General features: G+C 43.8%; 1 protein-coding gene, 1 long non-coding RNA gene and 1 pseudogene across 4 annotated transcripts in view; 2 read left to right on the top strand and 1 right to left on the bottom strand.

The window, feature by feature from the left end:
• LOC134039102 (uncharacterized) overlaps window positions 1-23,654 on the top strand; it is a 267,969-nt pseudogene that overhangs the window by 43,019 nt on the left and 201,296 nt on the right.
• The window catches only part of pi4kaa (phosphatidylinositol 4-kinase, catalytic, alpha a), a 178,345-nt gene that overhangs the window by 34,465 nt on the left and 120,226 nt on the right, over window positions 1-23,654 (bottom strand). For 2 of the 3 annotated variants that reach the window (XM_062484623.1, XM_062484625.1), the window contains exons 33-36: window positions 4,398-4,556; window positions 3,846-3,997; window positions 3,597-3,704; window positions 534-754 (exon numbers count right to left, since the gene is read on the bottom strand). In XM_062484623.1, the coding sequence (XP_062340607.1) occupies window positions 534-754; window positions 3,597-3,704; window positions 3,846-3,997; window positions 4,398-4,556 (640 nt within the window). The remainder of the gene's footprint in view (window positions 1-533; window positions 755-3,596; window positions 3,705-3,845; window positions 3,998-4,397; window positions 4,557-23,654) is intronic. The other variant, XM_062484626.1, reaches the window with a different exon arrangement.
• LOC134039003 (uncharacterized) overlaps window positions 1-23,654 on the top strand; it is a 58,200-nt gene that overhangs the window by 29,201 nt on the left and 5,345 nt on the right. The window lies entirely within an intron of this gene.

Raw genomic sequence — 23,654 nt, 5'->3', positions numbered from 1 at the left:
CGGGTCAATTTCTCAATTTGTACTTTCCCGTTTTTTTTGTTTGACAAATTGACAAATTGATCTGGAGGGAGCAACTGCTCCGGTGAGGCGTCGTGATGAGAATCATAGAAAAAGGAAATCAGTCATGCCTTTTGACACAGGTAACAAATCTACACTTCACCTCATGGCTGAACGATGAGAGTAGGAAGAAAGTGGTGGTCAGAGAGATGAAAATATAGAGAGAAAAAAGAGGGGGAAAAAAGAGACATAGTAGACTGAAGACGACAAAGGCAGACAGACGTGGACAAAGAGAAAACAAAGAAGCAAAAAAGCGTGCTAGAAAGATAATACTCCATATCAATAAATTGATAGGCCAAAAGATTGACAGTCAAATGAAAAGATAGACAGACGGATAAACATAACAATTGCTCAATCTACCAGTCTGTCTATCCTCAGCCCAGTGGTGTACAGTCCAGAAGTGCATTTGACCTGTGTAAAACCATGCCCTGGGCAGTAATAGTGGTGTACTCTGGGGACCAACGCTGTAGGCTTACTTAAGATCGATATTGGAGAAGTGCTGGACACAATAAGCGATCCGAATATCCCGGCAGAGAGGGTGCTGGGGGCGGGGTTGGCGCCAAGCTCACCAGGTGGGACCAATTGGCATGCGGCCAGGTACTTCTTGTCTGACAGGATGCTGGCGTAGAAGCGGGTCATGATGCTGATGTCCTCACGGAGATGCTTGTCCCCCTGGGTGGGGAACTTGGGGGTTACACTGGGGACAGGCAGGGAGAGAAGCTATGAGTTAGTATTATTCATGGCTTATAGTACTGTGTACTGGAAAGACTATATTAGGTACAGATAGGTACAGCTTGTCACTGTGAGTGAAAAGCTTAAGCCATAGTGAATAGCCGAAGAAGGGAAAAAGAGAAAAAGGATGTCACCAAGGACAGAACTGAAATGGGTAGGACACAGAGTCTGTTTTTCCTTTCTGCTTAAGTTTATTTGCTATGCTCTTTGTGTGTTGCTATGTGTGTGGTATGCATACAGATGTTCTTCATTTAAGTTGAGCATCTCACTTCAGCAAAATGGTGCAACGTGTCACGTGATGGGTTATCTTTTTCTCTGCATCTTGGCTTACAGATCTTTCTTCTATAGCAAGAGCCACACTGATTCTTCAGATGCGACATCCTGAATGACTGCATGGAGCGATATTAATGCAAGCTGAATCTGAAAAGCTTCATTATGTGTTATTTTGCCTACAAACATCTCTGCCATTGTCTATACCATGCTATTCAATGAATGGTCGTCAGGTGTGCCTGAGCAGGGAAACATCTAAAACATACTGGACAGTGGACCCTGAGGACCATGGGCCGGTTGCACAAAACACCTTGTTAAGATTTTCCTTAAAGTCAGAGTTAAAGTTTCCTTAAAATAAAATTGGTTACACAAAACACTCTTAAGTCTTTAAGTATTTAAGGTTTTCTCCTTTTCTTGGTCTTATACTTAAGGAATCTCTTAAACTGTTGCACCATAGACCTTATCAACCAAAGTAAGGAGAATTACTTAAGGTACCTCAGACTTGACCGTAACCCAATGTTTCTCATTAAATACATAGTGGTGACCTGCCCGATGTTCGTAATTAAAGATCCTGTAAAGTGGAATTGAAAACGAGTTTTAAGTTCACCACACCACAGAATGTGTTAACTACCCATCCAAATTCGAATGGAAAAAAACACAGACAAGTATGTTAAATTAGGCTTTGAAATCGTGAGAAAATCAGCACTCTTCTCTGCTTGAGACTGGGGGGGGCGTGTCACCTGAAGGAGCTGAAGCTCCGCCCCTCGCTGCCTACCTACGAACCAGATAATGGACGCTACGTCAAGCCGAACAAAACCGTATAGAATTAGAATGTATTTGTTTAATGAGTGAAACATACAGATGCATATAAATGAAATGTTCCCCTGAGCTGTAACAGTAAAAATTGACACCAGAGACAGCAGACAGTGAGCTCTCCAACTAGGCTACTTCTAGCACATTAGCTACCATTTCACCAAAATACTATCATTCTACACCGAGTAGCCTAATATCAAGTTAGCGGTTTGCACTAACTCATAGCAGAGATACCTCTGAAAAAGTTATCTAGTATAATTATAACAAGCACACAGAACTGAGTGATGAACTGCTGGCGGCGGTGGATGGTCCAGGTGCGACCGGAGGAGGAACGGCCGGGAGGGCGATGCTCGGTACGGCTCCGCACTGCAAGAGAAGCCGTGTGTCCACGAACCCCGTCTGTCTCTGGTCCATGTTAAAACTATCCGCCATGAAATGGTCACTGCAGAGGCGGCTGTTGGAGTTTATCCGAAGCTTTCCATCAGCATGGCTCTTCACAAAAACAATCCACCTATTTTTCCTTTCCTCATCAATAGGCAAATTAAATAGCGTTGCAGCGCAGCTGAAGTTTTTGCATCCAGGGAAGATGCAGTTGCGGGTGGAGGGATAAATCCTGAAGCTGGCTAGCTAGCTGATGTAGGCTACAATAACCATAGATATATATAAACACTGTTGAATCTACATGTACTTTTTTAATGATCATAACTTGCTCAATTTTCAACCGATTTTGAAACGGTTTGGTTTGTTATCAACGTCAGAGATGTCGTTATGCCACTGCATACTTCTATTCTATATTAAAAAAAAACATCATTATTCATAAGCATAATGCTTATAGTTTTGGTGCTCCTTAATATTCAGTGGGTGCTCGGTTTTACTGGTACTCATAACATTTTTAAGTGGCACTAGTGCCACCAAGTAAAAAAGTTTATTTCAAGCCCTGTAATTAGTCATTTTAATTTTGACAGGAATCATTTTCCAATATTTTTTTCTTCCTGTTATATCATTATATTCATAAACATTATTAATATAATGTAATAATGAACGTTTATTTTTATAACATGAATTAGTGCTGTCAGTTAAACGCGTTATTAACGGCATTAACGCAAACCCATTTAACGGCGAGATTAACGTTCTTTTTGGCTTAGCAAACTTTGTAGTTTTTTTCACATGCTGTTGCAACAACTACTGACGTTAGAAAAACTACAACACCACACCGGATCTAGCTAGACCGGAAACAAAACAACAGGCACGCCGCACACACTTGTTTGGGTTTGCGAGACGGCTAAAGAGTAGTAGGCTAACGTTACGTTTTGAGTGGATGGCGAGAGCGAGACGCCGAAATGGATGAAAATAAGATTCTGAATGGAAAGTTTACTTTTAAAAAGTTGCCAAATGGTTCCATTCACAAGACCAAAGTGATCTGTGTGTTTTGTCGTTGTGAACTGAGCTATCATCACAGCACGTCCAGTCTGAAATACCACTTGATGGCCAAGCACACAGCTGATGCGAATACTCCGCCCCCTCGTCAAAGCCAGGCACAGAAAAAATGTATTCTCTCAGAAAACATATTTAAGTATAATATAAGTGATTATAAGTATAGTATAAGTATAGTATAAGTATTATTTAAGTATAATATATATAAGTATAATATATATAAGTGAATGAAGAACATATATAGATAGTATTGTACCTGTACATAAGGATGTACTAAGTGTTCACGATACCTGAAGTAGTCAAAAGCAGTGGAGTAGATTTTCTCCCGGAGCACGTTCCTGATGGTAGCATTGGAGACCACGTCGGAGTGGAGGAGAGCCAGACCCAGAGTCAGCAGCCTGAGCAGCAGACAGCACAGCAGCAGAATCAGTCAGCACACAGACACTGACTGGCTACTGCAGCTCATTTCGGGGATGACCTTGAAATCATCAGATAGAAATCAGGATTTGAACCAAGTGTGTGTTGTATGTGGAGGCAACCTGAAGCGGGGTCCAATGGCCGCCACATGGCGGTTAAGGCTGCTCTTGTTTGCGCCCACATTGAGAGAGAGAGAGCGCTGCAACAGGCTGCAAAATATCTCCACCTGATCGGCACTGGAGTACTTGGCAATTTCAAACCTCTGGACCAAAAACTGTGGAAAAAAGGAAACAAGGGATAAACAACATAGAGAGAAAGATGAGACCGAGAGGTAGGATGCAAATGAGAGACAAAGAGGAGAAAGGTTGTGTTAAGAAAGGAAAGAGAGGGAGAGTAGTACCACGCCCCATTATAAAAGGATGTGATTTGGCTGTTTATGAGCCAGGGAGTAAGCACACTTGGGGTTTGTTGAGACAAACAAACTTTGTATTTGTTATGTGCTTTCCAGGTGGTTTGTGTTGAATACATTTAAGTGAAACTATCGAACGTTGTATCTAACAATTTTGTTATTGCTATTAATTGTCTATTGAATTACATTTAGCAATTGCATCACCCAGTGATGCAATTGCTTCAGCCACTTCAGCCTCGCTACAAAGTCAGAGTGGACCTCTCACCTCGATCCAGATGAAGTGGGGGGTGACGTCCGGGGGGCAGGGCACGGGCTGACTTTCCTCGGACGCTGCCAGAGGGTCAGCCTCCACCTGGGCATTCGAGAACAGACCCATCTTCAGCTCCACCGTCATCTGCCACGCACCTGCCATCTCACGCATAAACTACACAGGGGACAGGGATGGGGGAGGGATCTTGAATCATATATTGCACACCGGCAAAGACACTCAGTTTTGGCCAATTAATTAGAGGGTTCTGGCATTGCAGGGAAATGTGATATGATGCTTGTATCAAAGATTTTCCAATAAGGGGTGGGTTAGGCTTACAGTATAAGATTACACAGCCTGGAACCATTTAGTGTGTAAAAGTGCAAATCCAAAGATTGGAAGTTTGAATCGGTCATGACACGCTCCCGTGGCGATTTTAGACTCTTTTTAGGGGTGCTCAAGATTTATCTGATGGAAACCCCTAAATCTCATCTCAGCACCCCTAAAAATAATAATAATTAAAAAATAAAGATTATTATTGTTTATTATCATTTGATGCTGGTAGTTCATGAAGAAAGGGACATCCTTAGCTTTTTCATTCATTCAATATTTTGCATAATAATAAATACATTTATTAATTGTTATCCAGTGAAATTACGGATTTATTAGCAAGGGGGTTTAACACTCAGTGTTTCCCCTACCATTATATTAGGGGGGCACCCCGCCCCCCCAACGGCACCCCCCGCCCCCCTGGAAGGTCAAGTTAATTTTGTAAAAAAAAAAATATATATAATTTTTTTGTTCTTTTTTTAATTAATTTTTTTATATAGCGCCAGATCACAAAATAAGTCATTTAAGGTTACCTTTCCTATAAAACAGCTATAGCTTGCTCTTTTTTTAAACAAACAAATTTTATGTTATTTATCTTATTTACACAACGGCATGTCATATCTGTCTCTACATGGTCGCCCCCGTTGCCCCCCCCCCCCCCCTATTTAATTGAAACACTGAGTAATTTGTTGAATTGAGTTTACATGATTAGGTTATGTTGGAGTTTGGAGTAGTAAGATAACACAAGTATTTGTTTCAAACCTAAGGGAAATACGTATATTTAGGCATGGAGTTATTTTGGAAAATATTTGAATAACACTATAAAATCAAACAGTTGGTTTTCATGTATAATGTAGAGAGAAAACTTTTTTTTTGGGGGGGGGGGGGGGGGAATGGGTGTGTTTATTGTTGGACAACATTTTGTCTTTACAAATAGATACAGTATGTAATTCATGGGCACCAGTCTTTGGTTTTGGTAAGGAACCCAATTTCCAAGGGCTGTTATCGACAGGTGCAGACCAAAGTGCCTCTGGAAGCAATTGGATAGATAAAACCAAACCAATCAGAGCAAAGAAACCTAATCTTGGTTGTTTACAAACATGCCTCAACAGCGCTCCTCTGTATATTCATCATATCAAACTTGCCGCTGACCTTTCAAAGCACCCCAAAGAGTTCCCCCAAACTGTATAACATAATGCTAAAAACATATTCATGATCTCGAGTGGAAGAGAAATGCATAGTGAAATGTCAGATGGAGCTGTGGACAACTAGGCTATGCCTATTTAATAAGCTGTATATAATTATCATGATTTACTGATTAGACTGTGTACTCTGGGAGCTCAGTATTCCACCCCCCTAGAGCTCAGCAGGACAGTCTGAGTCACTACCACCCCAATCCATACTTTAGCTACTGCCCCCTCCATGTCGTATCTCTGCATTGCAGGAGGCACCACAGCTCTTCTCCTCCACTACCACCGAAGACAAATGACGTCTCCCCACACAGGGGACATCTCAACCACGCCCAACCCCACCAGCCATTCATCATAAGAGGGGGCTATCTAAACTTTGAATAAACAAAGCAATAGGTCCAGACAACCCCAGGGTACTTGCGCAGGACAGTACCTTCTTCGTTTAATTCTCTCTCTGCTGTAGTAAAAACCAAATTGCCCTGGCTGGGGATTAATCAGTAGGGAACCGTGACTCTTAAACCCCAATTACTCAACGGAAAAAAACACGATACAGCGCGCACACAGAATTAAGGCCTACATGATATTGTGTTGGTCATTACGCATTATGTGATCCAGCCCTTGTGGCACAATTCACGGTAATTGTGCATAATGACGTTGCGTTGGTACATTTAGCCTACAGATTGACCGGTCATTCTGCACAACAATATAACATATAGGGCCCTATTTTAACGATCTGAAACGCAAGTATCAAAACGCAAAGCACAAGTAACTTTGTGGGCGGGACTCCTGCGCGGTTGCTGTTTTGCCGGCGGGATAAATGACTTTGCGCCTGGCGCAAGTCTAAAATGGGTTGGTCTGAAGTAGCTACATTACTAATGGGTGTGGTTTGGGCGTAACGTGCAATAAACGATTCGGAGCGTCATCTCACATTCCCTTTAAGAGCAGCGCTTGTTCCATGGCGGATTGCTATTATAACGGCGGATTTGCCAGGCGCACGCCAGGAGCGGTTCACAGCCGAGGAGACCGACGTTCTCATCAGGGCCGTAAAAGATAGAGAAGTGACATTGTATGGGAAAAGCAGAGCAGTTTTCTCATTGCACTAAGTTGCCCACTCATGCTGCTCATTCAAATTCTTATTTTTATATATATTTTATTTTTTTAATTGTTATATTTTTAAATTGTTTAGTTCTTAGAATTAGTTTAACTATTGTACTTTTTGACTCCTGTTAAATGTGCCTAAAAACGCCTAAACAGCATACCCAAAGTAAATTGTAAGCTGTTCTTGAACCATTTGGAGTACATGCATGTAAATGATCTCTTTTGAAAGCTGACACTCTGAAGTTATGTCCCCTGTTGTCAGGACCCCTGTCAGTCCTACTAATGTTGAGTAATAGAAGCTTGAACACAAGGAAAGTTAAAATTTCTATTTCCGCCTAGATTTTGTTTTGAAAACAGAGGCCTGAAGAGGCCTAGAGGTGGTAGGTATTAGCTGGAAGACTAAATTGGACCACAGGTTGAAGCCTTACCCAATTCAAATCAAAAGTCAAACATAATACCACAATATTAATATTTGACACATGTTTTTATAAGAGTACATCCAGGCATTTTCTAAAAGGGCCTTTTGGAGACTCCAAAATGACCCTTTGTAACCAAGGTCAAATACTTAGGATAAAAAGGTATTATTTTTCATAATTGTTATCTCTAATGAAAGGTGGTACTTAGAACTATCATATATAATAGCTAAATCCCTAATTAGTATTACTGAAACACAAAAACTGAAGCATGAACACATTGGAGTGCTTTATCTGATTTCAAGGATTGGCGCACAAAGAACACTGATTCTGTCAACCATATTGCGCAATCGACTTTTATTTTGAAGGCTCCACAGACACATACAAATGAGGTATTAGCATTTTCAGCTTACTGTCAGCTACAAGGCTAACGAGCTAATTTCAGAGCCCGTCGAGCCCGTCGCACAGACCTAGTTGGCTTTAGAGGGCTGTCAACCGGGCATGGAAGCTCCTATTGGGTCAAACAAGGTGTCAATCGAAAGGGGAGGGTTCAACTGACATTTTGATGCCTTCATATTGTAAATACTCCGTTGCTAACCGGAGAAAAGAGTGATCTGACGTAGATGTGGCGAAATGACGTAGATAGGGCATTTTTTGGCTCCGCCCATTAAAACCTGATCTGAAAACGGAAGAGAAACTGTTCTTCGGTCTAACTCCACATTTCAGTGCGACAAAGTTTTAGCGCTTTGCACATGCTTTCAGGAACTAATTTCACACGTATATAATGTACTTAGAAGCAAAACATGGAATTTACTTTACAGGATCTTTAATGTTTCTGCGCTTTGGTGGTTGTTTCTCCATTTTAGCGATGCTAAACTTTAACGATGCTAAACCAGCATACGCATTAGCCAACAGCTCGTGTCTCAGGGCCTGCGGGAGGCGATATTATGAATTAGGGGAAGGGGGTTCCTGGATTTGATTGGGTCAGGCCAGTGCCAATAAAGAAAATTTACCAATGGGCCGCTGTCAGTTCTCTATAGGCCGGCCCGACCCCCCAAAAAAAGCCTATAGCCTACATTATATCGGCGATTCGGCCCAAAAATGCGTCGGCCCACCGGGCAAATGCACGGTATGCCAGATGGCCAGTCCAGCCCTGGCTCTGCATATTATTACACATCCATCCATCATCAACCACTTATCCGGTTTTGGGGCAGCAGCTCCAGCAGGAGGGTAGGAATGAAAATAGAAAAATAGAAAATAACCAGCTGGTAGATCGAGAGCTTTGCCTTCCGGCTCAGCTCTCTTTTCGTGACAACGGTGCGATACAGCGAATGCGATACCGCCCCCGCTGCCCCGATTCTCTGGCCAACCTCCCGCTCCATTTTCCCCTCACTCGCGAACAAGACCCAGAGGTACTTGAACTCCTTCACTTGGGGTAAGAACTCATTCCCTACCTGGAGTAAGCACTCCATCGGTTTCCTGCTGAGATGGTGCTGATCCTCATCCCAGCCGCTTCACACTCGACTGCGAAACGATCCAGTGAGTGCTGAAGGTCACGGACCGATGATGACAGGAAGACCACATCATCCACAAAAAGCAGTGATGAAATCCCCAGCCCACCGAACCGCAACCCTTCCCCACCCTGACTACGCCTTGATATCCTGTCCATGAATATCACAAACAGGATTGGTGAAAAAGCGCAACCCTGGCAGAGACCAACCCCCACATGGAACGAACTCCACTTCGTGCCGAGGACCCGGTTGTACGCCTTCTCTAGATCCACAAAACACATGTAGACCAGATGGTCATACTCCCAGGCCCCCTCCAGGATCCTTGCAAGAGTGAAGATCTGATCCGTCGTTCCACGACCAGAATGGAACCCGCATTGTTCCTCTTCAATCAAAGGTTCAACAATCGACCAAACCCTCCTCTCCAGCACCTTAGAGTTAACTTTACCAGGGATGCTAAGAAGTGTGATACCCCTGTAGTTGGCACACACCCCTTTTTTAAAAGGGGAACCACCACAGTTCTGCCACTCCTGAGGCGCTGTCCCAGACTTCCATGCGATGTTGAAGAGGCGTGTCATCCACGACACTCCCTCCACATCCAAAGCTTACAGCATTTCTTGTCGGATCTCATCAAACCCTGGGGCTTTGCCACTGTGGAGTTGTTTGACAACCTCAGTGACCTCCCCCAGGGAAATCATATCTGATCCCCCATCAGCCTCTTGCTCTGCCTCCATCCTAGAGGACGTGGTGGGATTTAGGAGCTCTTCAAAGCGTTCCTTCCACCGCCCAACAACCTCCTCAGTTGAGGTCAACAGCATCCCATCTTTGCTGTACACAGAGTTCTCCGCTACCCCCCCTTTAGGTGGCAGACTGTTTTCCAGAAGCACCAAAAGTCCCTCTACGAACTTACTCCCACACTTAGCTGCTTTGCCTCTCTCACTTGCTCATTATTACACAGTTAAGTGGAATTCCCAATTTTAATTGTTCAATATTGTCATAATATAACATAAATATATTATATAATAAATATAGCATTTCAATACATTGCAACACAAACTAGAGAGGGTACAATTTCTGGGGAACTTGTGAGGTGTGCTTGCGTCGGTTGCAGATGGGTTTGTTTTTTTGGTAACATTTTAAAACTGATATTTCTGTATATTTTAAATAAGTATGCATGCTTATTATTTATGAAGATGGCATCTCTCTAATAACGACAGGAATCTGTGTGTGTGTGTTAGTTTCCCATGATCTGAGAAAGAACCGGGCACTCTTCAAAGTTCATATCTTGCAGGTGTCCTATTCATAATCCAACGGAGTGCAGTGCCACGATTGACGTTGTTTGGATAAGCATTTCAACATCAAATAATGAAACATTAAATAATAATTTGCTGCCAGTTTGGCTTGCTCTCTTTGCATCTCAGCCCCTTCACTCTGATTGGTCCTCTGGTCTGCAGTAGAGTCCTGCACCGGGTCGGGTACCCTGGTTAAATCGAAGAAATACGGTATTTAATTTTCCTGACTGTGTTTCATTCGAATAAATAACCTGTGTTGTCATGTAAATCTACAATTCACAATGCATGTTTGGCTATGTTGCGTCTTTGCTCCGCAGCTTCGCTCGTTGTAAACGGGGGAGGCAGGTGGCTGAGCGGTTAGAGAATCGGGCTAGTAATCAGAAGGTCGCTGGTTCGATTCCCGGCCGTGCCAAATGATGTTGTGTCCTTGGGCAAGGCACTTCACCCTACTTGCCTCGGAGGGAATGTCCCTGTACTTACTGTAAGTCGCTCTGGATAAGAGTGTCTGCTAAATGTAAATGTAAACCAACCAATCAGCGACCAGCTCATCTATATATTCATGAGAATACCATAAAAGGGAGAAAACCTCTCGTTTTATTCCAGGGCTATTTCACAGGGTGCATCAGGGCGCATAAAACAGCACCCGGGCCATTTACAGCCCAACCAATGTTACAGACCCTATTAGGAGACCTTAAGGAACAGTGTGATATACCATATAAAATCAGTCAGAGACCCTTTTAAGGGAAAACATATTTCAACCCGCGGAGTGGGTTGCGGTTCAGAACTAATATATTGCGGGTCGGAAACGTTATTAAAATAAAATGTTTCAAAATGTTTTTAATGTTCTAATTCGCACGATATCTAATAGACTATCAGATAAGACGTTATGATAGAGTGCGTAGCAACAACAAAAAAGTGAATTTATCCACTAGCCTACATTTCAAAAGATAATTCACTGCCTGGGTCTAACAAAATGGCTAACTTAAATGATTAAATAAAACGAAAGGTTGTGACGGTTATACACTATCGTGCATCCTGCACAAGCTAAATCTGCTGTTTGGAAGGATTTTGGGGGTAATCGTGGATAAGGACAACAATCCAGTAGATGGTTGCATGTAAAAAGTGCAATAAGGCATTTGTTTATGACAGTAAGAAGACTGGAACTTCAACCTTGATCAAACATAGCGAGACTTGTAAAGTCGACACCGGGCGCTTTAAAATCTAGGCCTATTGACATATTTTACAGTTAAAAAAAGGACAACCTCAAATCACCAAGTCGAGATGAAAAAGACGCCATTTTAAAACTGACGGTAGAAATGGTTTGCATGGACTTGAGGTCATTTGTGTCTGTAAGCGGCGTTGGGTTTGTGAATATGACCCAAGGACTGATTGACATGGGAGTGCACGCAGGCCGCATAAATGCTATACAACTTCTGCCTGACCCGACCACAGTATCAAGAAAAACAACCAAATATGCAGATGAAATACGAAAAGCCCTTGTCCCGGAGTTAATTAAGAGAAAACTAGAATATCTGTGCCTTACTGCCCATTATATAAACAGGCCAGCTATTGTGCAGGGCCTGAGGAAGTACAACTTGGACGAATACTACAATATAGGGCTGAAACGATTCCTTGAGTAACTCGATTCCAAATATGATCAAGACAAATTCCTCTGCCTCGAAGCCGAATGCGAATGGATTATTTTGTGTGTGACACAACACACTTACGTCCACAAAGTGGAAGGAGATGCAAGGAGTTAGCAGTGTTTTTGATTTGAGGGCGCGTGCGAGCTGTAAAATGGAAGGGAGCGATAACAATGGCCAAAGAGAAGAAACAAACAAGAGAAAACAACAGAAAATCTCCAAGGTTTGGGATCATTTCAAATTGAAAAGTAAAGAGAACGCCGTGGTGTGTGTCCATTGCAAGATCGAGCTAGCATACACAACAGCACAGTCGTCCATGCTGCAGCATCTCAACAGAAAACATCCACTTGGTACTTAAATACACTTAATTCATCTCAGTCAACTTTGTCATTGTTCACAGTACAAGTAAAGACAGAGAAACGTAATGTTTATTTTTGATAGAAAATGGATATGCATTGCATACTATGCATATAAAAAAAATTACGTTTTATCCGATTACTCGATGGAATTTTTGGTAGAATACTCGATTACTAAAATATTCGATAGCTGCATTCATAGTAAATTCGACATTTACTATGAATAGACTGTGTCTCTACATCTGAATTGCAACTCATTTCATTTTAATATTACTTGACCTCAGTGCTGCTTTTGATACTGTTGATAATGCTATCCTCCTGAATCGTCTCCAACAATGGGTTGGGATCCAGGGTGTGGCTCTACAGTGGTTCCACTCTTATTTGAAAGATCAAACCTTTTCTGTTAATATTGGAAATATTTCCTCCTCTTCGGCAGCGATTACATGTGGAGTACCTCAAGGTTCAATCCTGGGTCCGATTCTTTTTTTTGTGTATATGCTCCCTCTGGGCTCCATTCTCCGTAAACATAATATACCATATCACTGTTATGCTGATGATACACAGTTATATTTACCGTTAAAACCAGGTGATACCAACTCTCTGGTGTCCCTGTTTGATTGCCTTAAAGACATCAAGTGCTGGATGGATAATAACTTTCTCCAACTTAATGAGAGTAAGACAGAGGTGATTCTGTTTGGTACCCCCAGATTGATTGATTATTTATCTAAAAAAATGGGCCCCTTGTCCATCAATGTGCACTCCCATGCCAGAAATCTGGGTGTTATCTTTGATTCAGCACTAAAATTTGACAAACAAATTACTTCTGTTGTCAAAGGTAGTTTCTTTCATTTAAGGACTATCGCAAAACTAAAATCTTTCCTCTCTTTCAAGGACTTGGAAATTGTTATTCATGCACTTATATCGTCTCAAATTGATTATTGTAATTCAGTGTATTATGGCATTTGTCAATCATCATTATCACGCCTGCAGCTTGTCCAGAATGCGGCTGCTAGAGTGTTGACTGGTACCAGGAAAAGGGACCATATCTCCCCGATATTGGCCTCTCTTCACTGGTTGCCAGTCAAATATAGAATAGATTTTAAGGTGTTGTTACTTGTTTTTAAAGCTTTACATGGATTGGCTCCATTGTATATTTCAGATCTTCTTAGGCTGTATAACACTTCCAGGCCCCTTAGATCATCAACCCAGCTCCTTTTAGCCATTCCACAGACTCAGTTGAAAACGAAAGGTGATCGTGCCTTTTCAGTTGTAGCCCCTACTCTGTGGAATAAACTGCCAATTTTTATCAGGTCACCCCCCACCACCAAGACATTTAAGTCTTGTCTTAAAACATATTTTTATTCTTTGGCTTTCGAGTCAGTTTAGGGTCACTTGTGCTTACTGTAATTGTGATGTTTGTCTGTTGTTCTTATTTATTGTTGTTTTGCCCTATTTGATGATTTTGTACAGCACTTTGGTCGGCATTGGCTGTTTTTAAATGTGCTTTATAAATAAAAATGACTTGACTTACACACGCTGTACTGTACTGACAAACTGGAGAGACTTTGGTCACTCTGTTTTCATGAATATATAATCTGTGTCTAACCAGGTTAGAGGTTATATCCTTCGATGGATCTTTTACATTAAAACATAACTATTAGTGTATACTCACACAAAAAATGCCACAGCCATCAAAACAAGAACACTCATGAATCAACAACCAACTGGAAAATAACATGTAGGCCTACACACATCCAATTACCCACATTTGAGTCCAATCTCAATCTTAAACATATCCCCATTATTATCTTCAATCAACCAGCCTTTAAGTTACTAGGTCATGGCTAGCCCTACTCTGAAATACTTATTTCAAACAGGCATTATACAATAGCAAACAGGGTAGCTATCTGACTGCAGTGTTCATCTTTTGTAACGTTAATAGATTGATAAGGGATCTCATCAAGGAATCTTAGCAGTTAAAGTACAAAAATCGTGTAGCGACCCACACAGAAAGATGTGTTGTTTACCACTAGTGTTCGCGGGGTTCGACATGCCAATCAACCTGCTGTCTGCCAATCACGGGAATGCCCGGAATGTTCGTATGCCGGGCATCCTAGTGGTTGGCGAAGGGGCATGGAGTTGGGCAGGGGGGATGGAGCATTCGAAGTTAAGACCAGGTTTACATTTACATTTAGTCATTTAGCAGACGCTCTTATCCAGAGCGACTTACAGTAAGTACAGGGACATTCCCCCAGAGGCAAGTAGGGTGAAGTGCCTTGCCCAAGGACACAACGTCATTTTGCAGTATGACAACTGCGCTGTTAGCTACCAAGGTAGTGCTAAGTGCTAAACAAAAACAGAGACATTTCTCTTATCTGAATCTGTTATGGAACCAAATTGCCAATATGCATCTTTTTCTATGGTTCTGCGGCCCAGCAACTCAACTTTCATAACATCTTGTTCAGGAAGCCTCAACCCCAATGCTAAACCTTAAAACCATAACTGTAATATGATGCTCTTGTTTTCCGTCACTGGCGCTGTATCAGACGCTGGCGTAGTGATTTGTGACTGACTTGTAAACTGTGGAAATATCCCAGATTGAAAAAATGCGCTGCCAGATGACAAAAGAGACGCTGCCCATATTCTAAACACTGTGGTTCACACCACAATCGGGAAGATTACAGAGGAAGACGAGTTTGGCCTGGAGGTTTCTGGCCTGATAGACTCAGCAAAAGCTTTAGTCACATACTTCAAACACAGTGCTCTCCAATGCAGACTAACAAAAACGCTGAAGAACTCTGTGGAGACGAGATGGAATTCCACACACACAATGTTTGAGTCCATCAAGTCCCAGTATGGAGAGATTCGTACTGTGCTGGAGGAAAGGGGAGAAGAACACCGCTTGGATGATCTACCAGAAAGAATAGTTGGAGACATGGTGGATTTTCTTCATCAATTTGTAAAGGCCACACTTGCATTGGAAGCAAGCAAACAACCAACTCTTAACCTCGTAATTGTGTGGTTCAAACGGATAAAGCGTCACCTGATTCCAACTCTGAATGACAGCAACGTGATCATTTCACTAAAAAGGAAAGTGGTGTGGTGGTAATTTTCTTACTGTTGTGGTCCACCACTTGTAGGACTGTAAAGAAAACACTGTAGTGTTGGCTGTATCAATGTGTGTGTATGCCAGTTCACCTTATTTGCATGTGGACCATGTACTAAATACATTTTTATAGTTAAGCACAATGTTTAAGAGGGGGGCTCACACAAAGAGCAGCCTAGGGGCCCCTGACCATGCCGAGGTGCGACGTCTGGCGGAGGCCGAGATCGCACAGCCAGCAACTGGCGCACAGAGGAACAGGCATCATAAAACCCAATGAGGGGTTGTCAGATGTGGAGGACTCGGACCCAGAAGATTCATCAGACATGATGGATGAAGTAGGTAGATTTATAGTCTTGCAGCCGAACGCAAAAAGCAAGGCCTTCAATGTTTTGCTCTGGTGGAAGGATCATTCCAACGTGTTCCCCTGCTTGGACCAACGTCGATTGATCTATACTTGCAATACCAGCCTCTAGGTGAGTGTTTGCCAAACAAACCCATTTTTTGTTTTGTGTGCCGGATATGTGATGTCTGAGAGGAAAAGCCAGTTGCGACCAGGACCGTGGATGATATTCTTTTCTTGCACAGCAATCTAAAGAAATCTGAGTGATTGATTGAATGCCTTTTTGTTATTATTTTATCCATCGACGGCTGCTTCATCTTTCGTTTAGGTGTTGAATTTGAAATGTTTGGGAATAAGGACGACAATGCACATCTGTCAATTGAAGTTATTTTCTTTGCTAATTCATAGAGTAATGACTTTTTCCTTCAAGGATCATTGAAAAAAAATATGAATTGTGTTGTGAATAATAAATCTACAAAAGCTTTTTGGTTTGCATTTACTTAAAGGTTAAAATAGTGCCACACAATTAATAAATCCTTAAGGGACATCAGAGGTGGTTCGGGTACAGTTCCAAAAAACGAAACCGTGCAGGACTCTAGTCTGCAGCGAGTTGAAATTAAACTATGCGTAGTATGGAATATATATTATATAATATGTATACTGTATATGTATTATAAATACATAATATATGACCGATATTCAGCTGCTTTCTAAGGGGCTGGCTAGTTAAAAGAACAAACATTTAAAGTGGGTACACTTTCAGTATAGCTCAGTGAATCAATTATTTTTTTTACATAAATGAATGTGTATACTGATGTCAAAACTGCCTGCACATTGATTAATTTGGCTAGTGTCTGTACAACACTGCTCAAAGTTCGGACAAAGGAAGTACCTCACCACTCGATTATAAGGAATCTTTTACGATGTGATCTCACTGCATGGACCCATTTAATTATGGTAATTTACATGGTGTGTTTGATTGACTACATGTGAACTGACTGTCGCTAGTTCACCTCCAGATTACAGAATTCAAGATAAGGCCTGCTTCTCTCCCCTCTCCCTGATCTTTTCTTTTGTTCCATTTTTTGTCCCCGATTGTTACATTTGTTAGCCTATCCAAATCTTAGCACAAAACCAACAAATTCTTATCACAAAACCAACAAAACCAAAGACTTATAAGTTATGTTATTCTGTTAACATGTTTAACCATTTATTAAACACATCCTGGATATAAAAATAACAAAAATTAAATCACATTTCTAGTGATAAAAAATAAAAAGGTAAGTCAGCAAAACAATTGACTTTTAACCTCAAACATGACGTGCTCTCTTCCCTGCTGACAGCCATATCTGCACAACTCTGTCTAGCTGAAACTGAAACCTCTGGTCCCTCAATGCTAATATATAGCTTCCATTGCATTTTATCAGTATGATACTAAGTACCCAAGTCGACACTATTCTTCTGCTGCAGTTCAACAGCCCAGGGGAACGAGGCGAACGGCTGGCCCGTCTTAATTAGGTGATATGCCGTTGTTATAAGTCGTGCAATAACACGATGGGCATCTGCATTTAAATTCCTGACCAGCATGGTCAACGGCCTGGAAGATTGATTGTCAACCATCCGCTTAGCTGTCACGCAAACCAGGTGCTGTCTGCTAGCATGGCTGGTCAGGGATTGTTTTAGAAAATTGTCGGTGCCTGTGTAAAAAGATACACTTTTGTCTGCTTTAGACGGGAACATACGACAGACGACACAATACATCTTAGTTCCATAAAAAAGTTGCTTCCGTTTGAGCTCGTAGTTCTACTTTGCTGCCATTTTGCGCCAATCTCGCGCCAGTTGTTAAAAAATGTATAGAGATTAGAGAATTACAATTTGACAACCACTCGTCACTTACTACTCAACTTGATTTGCCAACTGTGCGCCCCATGAGCTGCAAAGTTATTTATGCATGGACTTCCGGATGTGCAATGTAAGAGGACGCTCATGCTTTGGGATAGCTCCCGCATATTTCACAATTTACGTGCACCACTTTGACGTTTACCCTAATTCACCATATTCATTATTTAAAAAGTAAACTAAAGAATGTATAATACATTACAGTACAATTCTTGAACTGTCATCACCAGCTGCATCACGGGCACGGCACCATCTATAATTCCAGTTATTAATATGTGTGGCATCTTAATCACCGAATGCATCACAGGCACTGTGCACTAGTGAATATAGCAACAGGAACAATGTTCGTACGACTTTATAAAGGATGCATATCTTAAAGTTATGTATTGTGCTTATTAAAGTTATGTCTTATGAACTTAGAAGTGTGCTCAGGCTTAAACATTGTGTCTCACACAGGGTGTGGGAAGCAGGCTGTACTTTGTGTCTTAATCTCTCCATTTCAGAAGCTTTCTGTTTTAATTGCACTGTATAATATATGCTGGAGCAGGGACAGATAGCCAGCTGGACTTCGTGAACCAACCCAAACTCTGTTGCGGGTAGGGAAACGTAGGCAACCCCAGAGCTCTGTAGTTGTTGATTTCCAACTGCTGTATTAAAGCTGATATTATCGGACCTCTGCGACTCCAGACCACTCTTTTTAGAACACAGACTTGTGTCATTGAATACCATACATATTGGAATAGACACAACTATTTTGAATCCTTCAAAACTCGCCTACATTCTGATACGATTCAACTGACTTACAATGTCGAGACCACGACAGGGAAAAGATTCTGCTGCAACTCAAGCAGCATCAGCAGCTAAGATGGCGGAGTCGCTAACGGTTGCTAGCCTGGTGCAGGAACTTGAAAAACACAAAGAAAGCTTGGCCGCAGAACTCAAAACGTTCCTCTCAACATCTTTAGAGACCTCCCTTACACCTATACTGACGTCTCTCGACACAATCAGTGCTGCATTGGACTCTCACAACCAAAAGATAACAACCATTGAAAATACACTTTTCACCCATAGTGATGAGCTAGTCGAGCTAACAACAAGACTTGATCAACTGGAGAAAGCCAATGCTACACTAGCATCCAAAGCAGAAGACCTTGAGACTCGTTCCAGGCAACGAAATCTAAGAATCTTTGGCTTGCCTGAAGGTCTGGAAGGAGGTTCACCGTTGGAATTCATTTCGAAGCTTCTACAAACAGTTATTGGAAAATGTATTTTCCCCGAATATCCAGAGCTGGACAGAGCGCACCATACACTAGCTCCGAAGCCTGCCAGAGGACAACGTCCGCGAGCCATCATCGTTAGATTCCATCGCTATCAGGATAAGGAGCGTGGGCGTTGCTTCGATGGGCAAGATCGCAGAGGGAAGACAAAGTTTGACGGCAACAGAATCCTGTTTTTCCCTGATATGAGTGCAAGCCTGGCCAAGCAACGAGCGACATTCAAGGACATTAAGGCCAAACTCTATGCCGATGGGATTGCGTTCTCCCTACGCCGCGTTTTAGACTGAAACTTAAAGGCGACCCAGCTAACACATGACGTTGCGGCAACGTTGCCAGTAAGTGCTCAGTTGGTAACCCGCGACGTTACCTTCTGGCAACGTCGTGGCAACGTCGTAGCAACGTGATAAAGGGAATGTTGCCAGTTGGTCCCATGGACAACGTTGCCACGACGTCGTACCTTGGTCGGCTGGTTACGTTATTTTTAGACCCGTGGGCAACGTTGCCGCAACGTCGTACCTTGGTCGGCTGTTTACGTTATTTTTAGACCCGTGGACAATGTTGCCGCGATGTCGTACCTTGGTCGGCTGGTTACATTATTTTTTGGTCCCGTGGACAACGTTGCCGCGACGTCGTACCTTGGTCGGCAGGTTACATTATTCTTTGGTCCCGTGGACAACGTTGCCGCGACGTCGTACCTTGGTCGGTTGGATACTGTTATTTTTGGTACCATGGGTTAAGTTGACGTTAAGTCGCTCTTTGGTCGCAGGACAACGGATCTCGAGTGCAATATGGTTTATCCAGAGATGGAGATCACACTAGACTGCTCTCAGTTCTGACACTTTTGTAATGTAGCCATAGTCTACATGAATTTCAATCACACACAATATTAAATGTTGCACCCAGCACGTATAAATGTAGACAATGTATGTAATTCATGTGCAGCTCAGCCCCAGCATGTCATTGGTCATCAATTTTCTCATATGCAGGAACATAGCTTTAATAAATAAAAGACTGAATTTGGAATATAATTTAGTCTTTCATTCTTTACTATAAACATGTACAAAAGCAATCAATGTGTGATGTGTAACATGATTAAGCAAACATTCTTTGTACAGCACACCTAAGCTGTATGACACACAATGCAAATTTGTGCTCCAATAATTTTGTAATACAAAATTGTTAAATGTGACCAAAAGGTAAGCGACTCTTAAGAGTTTCATTTCCAAAGACAAGTCATCACAGAATATTACAATTCTTCCTTAGCAAACCTGCCCCTCAGTCTGCCCCTGAGCAACAACTTTGCGCATGCCCATTTCAACGCATCGCTGAAACTGGGGTTTCAGAAGAGATTTTGCAGGGGTTCAACCGTCTTGTAGGCCTACGCATTGGATTTCAACTGGAAATTAGCTACTTCAAAGGTGAGTTTCTTTACAGAAATAGTTTTAAATATATAAACGTATTTTCAGAAATTGGATGGGGCATGCTATTACGTATAGGTTTGTAATTGAGGCTATTTAGCCTGGTTATCTGCTATCAGATTCACATTGTTTACGTTAGGATTTCGCTAGCTAGATCTAGTTACCTCGAGGTAATAGATTAAACCCTCCAGAAAGTTATGTTGAAAGACTGAAAATGCGTACATCAAAGTTTAGCGTCTCACAAATCACCCACAAAAGAATCAGTGAAAATAAATGTTCAGAACTGTTAGAAAAAACCTTGTCCCAAAATAGTTTATTTAGCTCTGAATTTTCAAAGACTGTGGAGCTAGCGTGGCTGATCACGTTTTGATCACAGTCGGTCATGGCATGCACAGCAATGGCGTCTATAAAAGTATCATGTCACTAATTTTTCCAATTTGCACATGACATCTGTTTTTGGATAAGTTTATTCGTTTTAACCTTTAAATGCGTGAGTTCTAAATATTTCCAACGCTTCCACCAGTTATTTTTCCAAAACGGCAGCTAGGTAGCTTTAATTAGCTTCCGTTACCTAGCAACCTAGCATAATACTCGTAGCAATGCTACTACCTGCTAGTGTTACTTGTTAGCCTCCTAATTGTAAATTTTGAAGCCATACTATAGCGTTTGTCATATAGTTTTTGTCTATCGGAAAATAGTTGGTTGGAATGTTCAGAATCACACGTGTGACGGTACTCTGTGGGGCCCGCTTTCGAACGATCACATATGTGTGACGCTACTCCAAGGAGTAGCATTGCACATATGAGATCGTTCGAAAGCAGGGCCCCTAGCTAACTAAAGCTAGCTAGCTTCCGTTTTGGAAAAATAACTCACTCTGGTGGAAGCTTTGGTAATATTTGGAACTCACTCCTTAAAAGGTTAATATCAATATGCTAAAACCCATCCATCCATCCATCATCTTCCGCTTGTCCGGGGGTCGGGTCGCGGGGGCAGCAACCTAAGCAGGGAGGCCCAGACTTTCCTCTCCCCGGCCACTTCCACCAGCTCTTCCTGGGGGACCCCGAGGCGTTCCCAGGTCAGCCGAGAGACATAGTCCCTCCAGCGTGTCCTGGGTCTTCCCCGGGGCCTCTTCCCAGTGGGACGTGCCCAGAACACCTCACCAAGGAGGCGTCCAGGAGGCATCCTTATCAGATGCCCGAGCCACCTCAACTGGCCCCTCTCGACGCGGAGGAACAGCGGTTCTACTCTGAGCCCCTCCCGGATGACCGAGCTTCTCACCCTATCTAAGGGAGAGCCCGGACACCCTGCGGAGAAAACTCATTTCGGCCGCTTGTATTCGCGATCTCGTTCTTTCCGTCACTACCCACAGTTCGTGACCATAGGTGAGGGTAGGAACGTAGATCGACTGGTAAATAGAGAGCTTCGCCTTTCGACTCAGCTCCTTCTTCACCACAACGGACCGATGCAGAGCCCGCATCACTGCGGACGCCGCACCAATCCGCCTGTCGATCTCGCGCTCCATCCTTCCCTCACTCGTGAACAAGACCCCGAGATACTTGAACTCCTCCGCTTGGGACAAGATCTCCTCCCCGACCCGGAGATTGCACTCCACCTTTTTCCGGTTGATAACCATGGCCTCAGATTTGGAGGTGCTGATTCCCATCCCAGCCGCTTCGCATTCGGTTGCGAACCGCTCCAGTGAGAGCTGGAGGTCACGGCCCGATGAAGCCAACAGGACCACATCATCCGCAAAAAGCAGCGACCCGATCCTGAAGTCCCCAAACCGGACCCCCTCAACGCCCTGGCTGCGCCTAGAAATTCTGTCCATATAAGTTATGAACAGAATCGGTGACAAAGGGCAGCTCTGGCGGAGTCCAACCCTCACCGGGAACAAGTTCGACTTACTACCGGCAATGCGGACCAAACTCTGGCACCGGTCGTACAGGGACCGAACAGCCCCGATCAGGGAGTCCGGTACCCCGTACTCCCGGAGCACCCCCCACATGAGCCCCCGAGGGACACGGTCGAACGCCTTTTCCAAATCCACAAAACATGTGTAGACTGGTTGGGCGAACTCCCAGGCACCCTCCAGAACCCTGCCGAGGGTATAGAGCTGGTCCACAGTTCCACGGCCAGGACGAAAACCACATTGCTCCTCCTGAATCCGAGGTTCAACAATCCGACGGACCCTCCTCTCCAGCACCCCTGAATAGACTTTCCCAGGGAGGCTGAGGAGTGTGATCCCCCTAAAGTTGGAGCACACCCTCCGGTCCCCCTTTTTAAAGAGGGGAACCACCACCCCGGTCTGCCAGTCCAGAGGTACTGTCCCCGATGTCCACGCGATGTTGCAGAGTCGTGCCAACCAAGACAGCCCTACAACATCCAGAGCCTTAAGGAACTCCGGGCGGACCTCATCCACCCCAGGGGCCTTGCCACCGCGGAGCTTTTCAACCACCTCGGCGACCTCAGCCCCAGAGATAGAAGGGCCCCCCCCAATGTCCCCAGACTCTGCCTCCACGTCGGAACGCGTGTTGGTGGGATTAAGGAGGTCTTCAAAGTATTCCTTCCACCGATCCAGGACGTCCCCCATCGAGGTCAGCAGCGCACCATCCCCACCATATACAGTGTTGACAGTGCACTGCTTCCCCCTCCTGAGTCGCCGGATGGTGGTCCAGAACCTTTTCGAAGCCGTTCGGAAGTCATTCTCCATGGCCTCGCCGAACTCCTTCCACGCCCGGGTTTTTGCCTCCGCGACTGCCAAAGCCGCATTCCGCTTGGCCTGCCGGTACACATCAGCTGCCTCTGGAGTCCTACCAGCCAACAAAGTCCGACAGGCCTCCTTCTTCAGCTTGACGGCTTCCCTCACCTCCGGCGTCCACCACCGAGTCCGAGGGTTACCGCCGCGACATGCACCGACCGCCTTGCGTCCGCAGCTCCGGTCAGCCGCCTCAACAATGGAGGCCCGGAACATGGCCCATTCGGACTCAATGCCCCCGGCCCCTCCCGAGACATGGTCGAAGCTCTCCCGGAGGTGGGAGTTGAAGCTCCTTCTGACAGGGGATTCTGCCAGCCGTTCCCAGCAGACCCTCACATTACGTTTGGGCCTGCCAGGCCTGACCGGCGTCTTCCCCCACCATCGTAGCCAACTCACCACCAGGTGGTGATCAGTTGACAGCTCCGCCCCTCTCCTCACCCGAGTGTCCAAGACATTCGGCCTCAGATCCGACGACACAACTACAAAGTCTATCATCGAACTGAGACCTCGGGTGTCCTGGTGCCAAGTGCACATATGGACACCCTTATGCTTGAACATGGTGTTCGTTATGGACAAGCCGTGTCTAGCACAGAAGTCCAACAACAAAACACCGCTCGGGTTCAGATCGGGGGGGGGCGTTTCTCCCAATC

Source organism: Osmerus eperlanus, chromosome 18 (assembly GCF_963692335.1).
Source record: "Osmerus eperlanus chromosome 18, fOsmEpe2.1, whole genome shotgun sequence".
In the NCBI taxonomy this organism is placed as follows: domain Eukaryota; kingdom Metazoa; phylum Chordata; class Actinopteri; order Osmeriformes; family Osmeridae; genus Osmerus; species Osmerus eperlanus.
Note: the sequence above shows the minus strand (reverse complement) of the source record. Positions and strands in the feature narration are given on the sequence as shown.